Below are 12,290 nucleotides of genomic sequence, written 5' to 3' on the forward strand. Positions count from 1 at the left end.
CTTCGTGAGGAGGGTATATATAAGTTTGTCTTTCCGTTTGTAATTTCTATAATATAGTTTTGCGAACCAATAAAGTATATATATTCTGGATCCTTATAGGTAGCGGAGTTGATTAAGCTTTGTCTGTCTGTCTGTCTGTCCGTTCGTCTGTCCGTCCGTCTGTCTGTCCAGATACCGGCGAGATCCGAATAATTCTGTTAGACATGCTTTCGAGAAGATCGCTTTCGAGAAGATAAATACCAGAGAATGAGCAAAAATCCGAGACAACCTTTGAAAATTTCATCAAAAACTGAGATTTTTCATGCTCAGGCAGAAATTGCAAAAAAAAAAAAACAAAATACATAATCATACGGTAAATTTTGTTATTGTACTCTTGTTTATAAAAACAAGGCAGAGCGAGAGTAGCAGAGCGAAAGCAGTACTAGTGTGTTAATATTGGCTAGAAACATGAAATTATGTATGTGGAGCCTGACTTAAGTTAGAAATCATAAAAGGGAACCTTTTTGTACTTTTTCGTTTTTCAAAAGGTACTTTTTGAATTTTCAATACTATTGAAACTAGAAATATAAAATTAAGTATGTAGAGTCTGAATTAGGTGAGAACCCATAAAAGAGAACCTTTTTGGTACTTTTTCGTTTTTCAAATTGTACTTTTTGAATATTCTATAAATTTAATATTCTAAAATAAAGAGCCTTTAATTATATGAAATATAGGCCTTTGAAATGCTCACTTTTATGCATTAACATCTATTTTATAGATATGTAAAAATTTTCATATATTCATTATCAACCGTTCTCACAACAAATAATCAATTTGCCAGAAAAAAGAGTCGAAAATGTTTTTTTAATAAATTAAAAAAAAAAATATATATTTTTTCAGTTAGAAACCCTTCCAGATCCCACTTCCTATCGAAAATGTGGAAAGATTATTATATTCTACAGCATTATAGTGGTTTAGCTTTGTTCATCCGACTTGTAATCAAACTACAAGTCAAAATTTTCCAAATAATTCGATACAAATAGGCTGATATTTCTCATTTTACCCAAGAACGAAGTTTTTTGAAAATAGATTAAATCATTATTCCCCTAGCCCTCATAAAACCGCACTCCTCGAATAGGGCTTTGGAGCTCTTAAAAATGGCTTCAAGGTCATTCTATCGCTCTTAAACACTACAATCAGGATGAAATTCTGCAAATCTATTTCTTATAAGAAAATAAATCAAACACCAATTTTTAATAGGATCGATCCATAGTTGATCCTAGTTCTCTTTCAGAAAATCAGTTTTTCATCAATAAAAATGGAGATTAAGACAAAATTCAATATAAATGATATATTAAAAATAGCGGCGTAATATATAAAAACAAAAAGGGCGGTATTTCTAGGCGTTGCAAAAAATATTTTTTATATTTTTTAAATGTTATTAACATATCTTTAATCGTAGGGGGTGAATGACTCAATTTTTTTTCGACCCACCCTAATGTATACACCGGATTAGACAAAAACACATCAAAGGGGATTTTTGGTTCTTTTTGAATTTTCTCTCGTTCTGTAAAAGGTACTTTTTAAATTTTCTATAATATTGAACCTAGAAACATGAAATTAAGTATGTAGAGACAGAATTTGGTGAGATCCGGAGAAAGTAAACTTTTTGGTACTTTTTTGTTTTTTTAAAAGTTCTTTTTAGAATTTTCTATAATATTGAACCTAGAAATATTTAATTGGGTATGTAGAGTCTGAATTAGGTGAGAACCCATAAAAGCGATCTTTTGGGTACTTTTTCGTTTTTCAAAAGATACTTTTTTGAATTTTCTATAATATTGAATCTAGAAACATGTATTTAAGCATGTTGAGCCCGAAGAATGTGATGTAAAAGAGGACATTTTTGAACTGACTGCTTTTTAACACACCATGGTGAAGGGTATATAAGATTCGGCACAACCGAATATAGAACTCTGACTTGTTTTTGTTAAGTTAGTTAGTTAGTTAGTTAGTTTGAAAGGAGGATGTACATATATACATCAAATCCGAAGAAATAAACCTAGGCCTCTATCGGGCCTGTTGTGCGCTTCTTAACAAGTGCCAAAGGTGGGAATCGAATCAACCACCTCCGGTCTACCACTCTAGAACACTAACCAATAAACTACCGGAGGCCACATTTTTTATTTAGGTATAATTTAAAATCATATCATATTTGTTAGTTTTTTGCAATAATTTTATTTACTGTAATATTTTGTATATAATTATATTTTTTATAATCATATTTTTAAATTTTATAGTCAATGAATAATATGACGAAAGACTATGATTACTTGCTTAAAGTATTATTAGTAGGAGATAGTGATGTTGGAAAACATGAAATTTTATCGGGATTGGAAGATGCATCATCAGAGAGTCCGTTTTGCAGTGGAAATGGTATTATTTAATATTGAAACTGTTTGTATTATATTTCTATAAAAAATGTATTTATATTAGCATACAAAACAACAACAATTCTTCTGGAAGGCAAAAGAGTAAAGCTTCAGTTGTGGGATACATCTGGCCAGGGACGATTTTGTACTATAATTCGTTCTTACTCCAGGGGCGCACAAGGAATAATATTAGTTTACGACATAACTAACAAGTGGAGTTTCGATGGTATTGATAGATGGCTAAAGGAAGTAGAAGAGGTAAATACTATAATAAAAATACATAATATGCAGTAGATTTGCACATTAGGGTTATAATATAGACAATTCGTAAACAAATTAAATTTTAAATTGGGGGGGAATTCCTTTACGATATAAGTTGTCAAAACCGTTATAATTGTATCAACTATGTATTTATTTATAATTATAATCGTAAACTAATTTTACTTAAGGGAGCTTTAGACTATCAGATTTTACATACGAACATAGAGTATATTAAAGAGCCAAACCTAAATCAGCTGTCAAAAAACCTAACTCTTAGCATATATTTTTATAGAAGTATTAGTTTATAAAAGCTTTTTACCACACATAAAATACCCTCATATACCCACATAGTTGCACAAAATTGGTCGAAGTAATAGTACCATGTTTTTGTTGCAATAATTTTCTTAAGATAATACATTTAAAATTGTGTGTAGTGTAGTTTTATTTAAAATTGTAGATTGCATTTATAAAACATGATAATATTTTTCATGCATTTTTTTATTTTCATAAATTTGTTAACTACTAAAAAATGCTACTATTTAAATTCTTTTATCTCGGAAGCTATTTTACAAAAATAAAAATCAAGAGTTTCATGCATATAGTAGTATATAGGCGAAACTGATTGTCAAAGACCTAAGTCCCCTGTCAAAGACCTAACCGTGAGAATGTATTAGTAGAAGCACAAAAATAAACACAGTTGTTTAAAAGGTATTAATAAAAAATGTACTTTTTGGACGTTATTTTTAGTGTGTTTTTAATATATCCTAGTGAATAAAAATATTAGTTAATTATTTTTTTGAAAATATATTTAATCTCAAAACATATTATAAACACGACATTTTGTTATGCAAAATGAAAAAAAAAAGTATGTAAAATACTTTTTTAATTTTCAATACGAAAATGTACAACTTTTTTTCAGTTTTAAGTAAAATGAAATGTCAAACAATAAGAAATATTTTTTTATTTATAAAATATAAATTATTTTCGGAGTTTTAAATAAATGAAAAATGTCGCAAAAAATAATAAAGATTAAGTTTAAGTGATAAGAAAAACTAATAAGTGCTAATATCCTCGAAATTTTGCGAAGAAAATTTGAAGTTTTGTGAGTGCGTTTAGTTCTCACAAGTTTGTTTTATTCTCTCAGAGCTCATCTGTGTGAAGAGAATAAAAAATTTTATTTGAAAACCTCTTCAGTTTTGCCTATATGTACTACCATGCATGTGAATATATAGAAGATTTAAAAAATAGACTTTCGTAAAGGTGACTTTTTAGCTAACACGGATTGAATATAGAAATTTGTATAGTTGTATAAGAGAAAGTTTTAATAGCACATTAAAAAATAATATTTTATTTTTATTACGTTTTTCGAAAAAATAAAAAATAAAATTTTTTGGAAAAAATAATACATACAAAAAAATATGATAAATATAACGGACACAGAATTATTTTATTTATTTTATATACATTTTATTATAAATACAATTTTGTTCATATTTCAAAAATTAACAAACATAAATTTAAAGATGAATTGATAACAATAAAGTATTTCCAGTAAAGTATTAAATCAGGATGCACTAAGTAAGGTGAAATCGTTAAGGCAGCTGATTTTTATTTGTTTATTTAAAAAGTGCTTGGGTTGTGTCAAAATAAATTAATTTATTTTCATTCTAAATAAACTGTATATTGTTGTTTCAAAGCAAAAAAAAAAAAATTAATTTAAAATTATGAATTAAAATGTTCATAAAAAGAACAAGAAACCATACATGTTAATTACATAGTTATTGCTTCGAATAATTAAATGACGATTTCATTATCATTAATTTTTTATAATTATAACATAATATTTAATATTTTTTAATAATTTTAAAATAAAACCGAAACAAATATACATTCATACAAGTTATTTATTCGTAAAAAACACATAAAAGACATCGCAAAATTGAGAGTTTTGGCGAATATTGAGCAATGACGCTAAAATTTTTGAAAGTGAAGCAAAATGAGGTAGGAACATGTTGAAGATGTTGAAAGATGACGCTTTTTTTCTCTACATTTCTTATGGAAAGATGTTGTCATCTTTGCAAATTGACGAGAGATAAAAGATGAAGCTAAGTGTAAAAAAGTCTTATCAAGTACATGAATGATTTTCAAACTTCATTCTGCCAATAAAACCAGTTGACATGTCTCTGAAGGACACTGTTGAGAGGATGAAGAAACTTTTCCGTAAAGCTGAAACACAAGTTCCACAACGCTATAAATGCCTGCAACTTGCAAAAGCAGATGGAGAATTTTCCGAAACGACAAATTTGATCAAACTCTTAGACGAAACAAAGCGTATAATGGTTTTGAAATCTAATAATATAATGATTGAACACCAGCTAAAATCAAATTGCTCTGTTAACAAAAAGGAAAACAACAACAGTCACAAACTTGCATTATTCACAACACTGAAGCTTCAATTCAAAGAACTTCGTAAACATACAAAGGATAGCGCTACAAAAACTGCTAAGAATGATATACTAAATTCGTGATTACATGCCAAAGCTATCGGATTTGTCGAAGCCTTTAAGAGATTTATTGAAAAGTAGTAATATTTCAATGACAAAAAACACATGACGAGTGCTTGAAACAAATTAAAACTATTATTGCCAACACACCAACCCTTGCAATAATGCAAGACAAAAAACCTGTCTTATTTGCATACAGAAGTCTGACGAATGCCGAGATAAACTATGCACAAATAGAAAAAAAATTTCTAGCAATCGTTTTTGCCTGTCTGAAAAGAAAGAATTTTGCAAAATACCCTCCGCTAGATTTCAAAGAATGAAATTATCGTTACTGAAATATGATTTGAAATTAACATATGTCCCTGGTAAGTTTTTATAATTAGCAGACCTGCTGTCACGCTAAATAAACACGATAAATCAGTAGAATTAGAATTTGTACATTCATTGAATATAACAGATGCAAGACTTAAACATTTAAAAAAATCATTAAATTATGACAATTGTCTCATTAAGCTTAAAGAAATGGTGATAAACAGTTGGCCAAAAAATTGCTCTTTCTTTCTAATGATTTGAAGTTCTATTGGAAAAATCGTAATAATATTTATATTGATCATGGCATATTATATTTAAACGAAAGAATTATTATACCACAAAATCAAAGACAGCTAATACACAGTTACATTCGTCCCACTTGTTCATTGACCTCAAATTGGCCTCAAATTAATAAAGATATTGAAAATATAATTAATAAATGTAACACTTGTCAAAAAACACCGTTGTGGCAACACTAAGGAGCCTATGATATCACACGATGTTCCCATGTTACCATTCAGCTTAATTGAAATAGACATTTGTGAGTATGCTTCAAAATCATATCTTATTATAGCCGGATAATATAATATAGGAGCAAGGCTTAACGCAACAAGCCCTCATTATCCTCAAGCAAACGGGTTTGCGGAAAGAGCTGTGGGTATTGCGAAAAAAAACTTATTAAAAACAGCTTAGACCAAGGGCTAGCTCTACTTGAGGCTTAGCACTAATTTTCGCCGTAAAACGATTTCGCACCGACCACAAATCACTCCTCGCATTTTTTGGTTCAAACAAAGATATTCGCATCGATTTAGATGAGGCGGTATCTACACTACCAGTATCTTTCAATATGTTGAGTATCATATTGAAAGATACTGGTAGCCACCAAAAGCGATAAAACTCTTCAAAGTGCTATACAACATATGAACACATGTTGGCAAGAAAATCTTCAATCGTACCATATTCTAATCGAAAAGAATCTTTATCGATGACAGGTTGCGTTATGTTCAACAATCTTATTGTAATACCCGATCCATATCGTCAGAAGATTCTCAGACAACTTCACAGCTACGGATTTCATCAGAAAGTGTCGAATTTGTCAACAACCCGACCGCTCGCGAGAATAAGTATTGGCTATGCTGGACCTCTTAAGAATAAGTATTATCTAGTTATCATCGACTCATTATTTAAATACCCTGCTATTTACGAAAAAACCAACTATTACATCATTTGCAACAATAAAATTGTGAATGATAACTGTGCACAATTTCGAAATCCTGAACAAATAGTTTCGGACAACGGAACGCAGAACAATTTCAAAACTGGTCCATGAAAGACCTATAAAATACACAAAAACTGTACGTTTCCTTTCCACTTCCAACGGACAAGCGGAATGATTCGTGGATTCTCTAAAACGCGCTCTCAAAAAGGCTGAAAGAGACACACCTACCACATCACTTCAAACATTTTTGTAGTCTATAGATTAACACGCAATCCAAATTGATCCAAATCGGAATCATTTATAGATCGAAAAATAAGAACAGTTTTCGACATCATCAAAAAGCATAATGTTACCGATCAGAAAATGTAGATGCAATATAATACCAAACACGGTATACGAAAGAGAACAAACCTCCATGGCGACCAGGTCTACGCTTTGAACTTCAAAGGAAACAAACAACACTGGATGCCTTTGGACATATTATTTAAAGAATTCATGATTACTCCACCAGTGCAAGAAGAAATTTTGGCTACACCTACAGCATGCCGAACTCCAATACGTATAACCAGCCGTAGACAACAAGTGGAACCATCGATGAAACCAGTGAATACTTATTTTGTTGTACAGATCGTTGCTTTGTTTTTATGTAATTCTTGCTTTCAATTTTCTGTTCAACTGTTACACTATCTATTACACAATTATAAAGTTTTCTTGCTAAAACCAGTAAGTTCAGGGAAAGAGAAAATATTTTTAATTACTAAAGTTTGTTCATTACTAAAGTTTTCACTGATTTTTAAAACTAATAAAAAAATATGTAAACTATAAAAATTATTTGTTAAATATTTTTATTTTTTGTAGCATGCCCCTGGTATTCCAAAAGTTCTAGTAGGAAATAGACTTCATTTGGCATTCAAAAGGCAGGTTGCAGCGAAACAAGCAGAACTTTATGCATCTCGAAACAATATGTCTTGCTTTGAAATATCTCCTCTTTGCGATTTTAATATAAGAGAATCATTTTGTGAATTGGCACGAATGGCTTTACATAGAAACGGAATGGAGAGGATATGGAGGAATAATAAAGGTATGTAAGTAGTAGTAAGTATTTCTCTGCATATTATGTTTAATAAATTTCAGATTAATTTATTATATAGTCAATTATCTAACATTTATTTTTTTGTAAGGCTAAAAAGAACAAATATATCAAGCAGTCAATATTTTACATATCAAACATTAAAAAAAAAACAAATGATAGATATGTATGCATTTTATAATAAGGTTACAATATGTTGTTAGATTAAAATCCATGTTCCTACAAATTTAATTAAACATATTTGTATACTATATAATTATATTTTAAAAATTATTCGTTTATTCTAAGGAATAAAGAATAAAAGTTTTTATTCGAATAATTTAAAAAAATATAAATAAAACTTGTCAAATACCTCTACGGGTAAAAAGCGGGTTTGCGTACATTAATGTACTTATAGCTTAGTTCAATCTCAACCTATTTAAAATGTCTCAGGAGATTTAAAATTGGAAGCTGTGGCTTTTATTATGATATATGTATACGATGTTTAGAGAAATATGTGAGCATTTCATCATCATTTCATGTTTTATACCCACCATCAAAAAAGATGACGGTGTATTGTCATTCCGTTTGTAACACATCGAAATATTAGATCCTTATTAGATTCTATCATCCGCTTCTGTTTTTGTTTTGTTTTTTGTTTTGAATGTTCAGATGTCTGTTGGTTTAATTGCCTTGTGTATTTTTGTACCCAGAATCAAAAAAAGAAAATGGGCGGTATATAGGTTATGTCATTCCGTGTGTAACACATCGAAATATTGTTCATAGACCCTAAAAAGTGTATATATTCTGGGACCTCGTAAGATTCTAAGTCGATCTGTCTGTCTGTCTGTTGTTGGCACAATAGCGTCAAAAAAAGTGATATAGAGAAATGAAATTTTCCCAAAATATTCTATATTAATCAGAAATATTTGGTATTAAAAATCGGTCAACGATTTCACATAGCTCCCGTACTGTTAATAGGTGATATTTGATTTACGGAAAAACAAGGAATGAAAAATTTATTTTTTCTATCAATAAATTTTCTAATTAAAGTTATAAACTAAATTGATTAAATTCTAAGTAAACAAAACAAGTATATTATAAAGGAAGTTCATTCCCATTCTCCAACACCTCCACTAGGATGAACGCCAAGATTCATAATATCTCAGGATTTCGTTAAGACATCAGCTGCCATATCCTCGGTATTCAGATATTCAATAACAACCTTTTTGTCATTTACGAGATCTCTTATAAAATGATGTCGTATGTCAATGTGCTTAGAGCGAGCATGATAAGTACTGTTATGCGACAAATTTATAGCGCGTTTATTATCGCACTTTATCACAATAGACGATGATCGTCCAAGTTCATTGAACAGAGATCGTAGCCACAACGTCTCTTGCCCAGCTGCTGCCAAAGCTATATATTCAGCTTTTGTTGTTGATAAAGCTGTTGTTTGTTGCTTCTTAGAGTTCCACAAAATGCAACCTCCTTGAAATTTGAAAACGTAACCAGAAGTTGATTTTCTATCATCTAAGTCGCCAGCCCAATCCTTCAATATGTGCATTTTCATCTTTTGAGAACTGCAACTTGTAATTTATTGTCCCTTTGAGGTATCATTATGCGCTTTACTGCTTGCCAGTGTGCCTTTCCAGGATTATTGTTATATCTAGCTAAAGCCCCCACTGCAAACGATACATCAGAACGGCTTACTTGAGCTGCATACATAATACTTCCTATTGCTTCTTGGTACGGTATGGTTTTCATGTCATCACTCTCTTCCTTTATTTGTAGGCACATAACTTTTGAAATTTTCTGGTTAATATCCAATGGAGTTGAAATTGGCTTGCAGTCATCTATCTAAAATTTCTTCAAAATATTGTTAATATATTGTTCCTGATCAAGCCATAGTTTTTCATTCTTTCTATCTCTTGTAATTTTCATCCCCAAGATGTAGTTCGCTTCACCAATGTCTTTAATTTTAAAAATTTCTGTAAGACGTTTCTTTATATTCAATTTATTTTTTGAATTAATTGTAAATATCAAAATGTCGTCAACGTAAATTGCTACATAAGTTATTTCATCCTTGGCTAACTTGTAATATACGCAAGGTTCCGTTTTTGATTGAGTTCATCCAATTTTCTTCAATGTTTAATCCAGCTTTTGATTCAATGACCAACCTCGCTTTATATCGCTCTATATCACCTTTAGAGTTCCTCTTTATTTTGAAACACCATTCGCTATCAATAGGTTTCTTTTCTTTTGGTAGTTTTACAAGTTCCAATGTTCCATTTTCAATTAAAGCGTTTAGTTCTTCATCCATAGCCCGTTGCCATTCATTTTTATTAGAACTTTCTAATGCTTGCTTCACTGTTTTGAATTCTTCACCCACTTGAACAACATTGCATTCATACCCATACCTTTGAATTGGTTTTGGTGTTCTAGATGACTTTCTTGCAATTTCAGGTGATGTGATTCCTCTCACAGATGGTCCAGGTACCCAGTCGTTACTTTGATCATCATTGTTCCTAGGCGATGTCTCATCAGTTTTAGAAAAATATTGATCTTCATTAGAATTACTTTCTTTTCCAATACTTGGCATTTCTGAATATGTAATTGTCTCATCTGAACGTATATCAATAGTATCTGTAGGATTTATTTCATCGGAGCATTCGTCAACATTATCTGTTGAATTTCTATCATCAACTGAATCACATCCCAGTATAATATAGAACTTAGAATCATCACTAGGCATTTCATTATAGAATTCGTTTTCTAAAAACTTGGCATCTCTACTCGACCTTCTTTGATTTAACGTCATAGAACCGATAGGTTTTGGAGTGTGTACAATAGCCAACGAAAATTGATTCTTTTGCTTTAGCATCAAGTTTTCTTCTCTTTTCTTTTGCTATATGTATCACAGCTTTGCATCCAAAAACTTTAAGATATTTTAAGTTTGGTTTCTTACCAGACCATATTTCCTTTCCCTATTGTTTTGCAAATCTTTTATTTAAAAAATAGAAAAAAGTAACTGAAACGTTTTCAATCATATTATCCTCCATCATGCAAAAAATTAATCAGAAAAAATCAGTTTATGGTTATAAAAATTGGACAAACACGATTTTTATTAAGTTAAACCTTTATTAATGGACATCTTTAAAATGTTAGCTTGATGTTCATATTAATATCGATGTATAATATCAAAATATTCATAAATATCAAAGATTATTTATACATCAATTTTTTGTTGCAAAAACCAACACATTCATACAAGAAAAAAGAAAAAAGAAAAAACATTTCATATAAGTTCAAATCTATTATTTAAAAAATACAAAAAAGTAACTGAAACGTTTTCAATTATATGACAGTAGATTGTGAGTTATCTTACAATAATTTTTTTGCGAATAATGTAAGTTTGAAATTTAAAACTTACACCAAAAATAAAATCTACAGTTTTGAATACAGTAAAGAACAACAACGTATTGTTAGCGCTTAGCGCATACAAGTGTATAGAAAACACACTGTCTATAGCTACGCACATTTACAAAAACAAAAGTGTACCAAATGTACAATCTGGAATGCGTTAGACTACTTTATGTTATGAAATTTTAAGTGGGCGGAAATGTTAAAGTGCACTAATTTTAAGGAAAACTCTGACATTCATATAAATTTTTGGAAAGAGTGGATGGACGTACCTTCCATATCAAGTAAATACAAAATATCGTGTATTTGGGTTACTAAAACGACAATTCTTTAAGTTTTTGTAGGTATAATTCTACTGTCAATACAAATATATGAGAACAAAAAAATTATTTTGTATAAATAAAACCTTTAACCATTTGAACTATTTAGTAGTATTGGGCGTAGCTTCCCATATAATTAAAATAATTAAAGTTAAATGAGAAACTACTACAGATTAGAGCATTTAACATTGTTAACAAGTATGTCACACCCATTCATCAGATTTTGACCATCTTTATATTAATGTAGTCTATAAACATAAAAAGCTTTATTGTAAAAACTAGTAATGACATAATTTCGTCTAAAATAAGCATTATGACACGGTGTGTCAATAAGTTTAAAAATTATAACAACTTTTTATGTCATATACCGGCTGTTGTGAGACTGATAATGAAACATCACTACACACGCACTATTGGTATAAAAAATGAACTAAGAAAAATGATTTTTAAACATTAAATTGCATTAATGTAAAATAGCTATATTTATGAACAAAATATTATAAATGAACATAATAATGATAATTTCTGCACAAAGAAACAACATTTAAAATTGAAATTAATACAAAAAAGTATTAAATATGAATGATCTTATTTACTACCCGAGGCTGACAAATTATAGATTCCTTTATTCGTGCCACAAAATAGTTTTATATGAAACCAGAGTAGATGGGTGTACTAATACGCCGACCGTTTTCATCTTTTCAGGGATCACAAAGCTATTGAAACTTTTTATCTCAGTATCCCTTCAGAAAATGGAACTAGAACAAAACTAGT

General features: G+C 29.9%; 1 protein-coding gene across 2 annotated transcripts in view; it reads left to right on the forward strand.

The window, feature by feature from the left end:
• Positions 1 to 2,263: 2,263 nt before the first annotated feature.
• LOC111687457 (ras-related protein Rab-40C) overlaps positions 2,264 to 12,290 on the forward strand; it is a 38,344-nt gene continuing 28,317 nt past the window's right edge. For both annotated transcript variants that reach the window (XM_046946484.1, XM_023449897.2), the window contains exons 1-3: positions 2,264 to 2,412; positions 2,473 to 2,666; positions 7,563 to 7,785. In XM_046946484.1, the coding sequence (XP_046802440.1) occupies positions 2,280 to 2,412; positions 2,473 to 2,666; positions 7,563 to 7,785 (550 nt within the window). In that variant the 5' untranslated portion in view covers positions 2,264 to 2,279. The remainder of the gene's footprint in view (positions 2,413 to 2,472; positions 2,667 to 7,562; positions 7,786 to 12,290) is intronic.

Source organism: Lucilia cuprina, chromosome 3 (assembly GCF_022045245.1).
Source record: "Lucilia cuprina isolate Lc7/37 chromosome 3, ASM2204524v1, whole genome shotgun sequence".
NCBI lineage: Eukaryota > Metazoa > Arthropoda > Insecta > Diptera > Calliphoridae > Lucilia > Lucilia cuprina.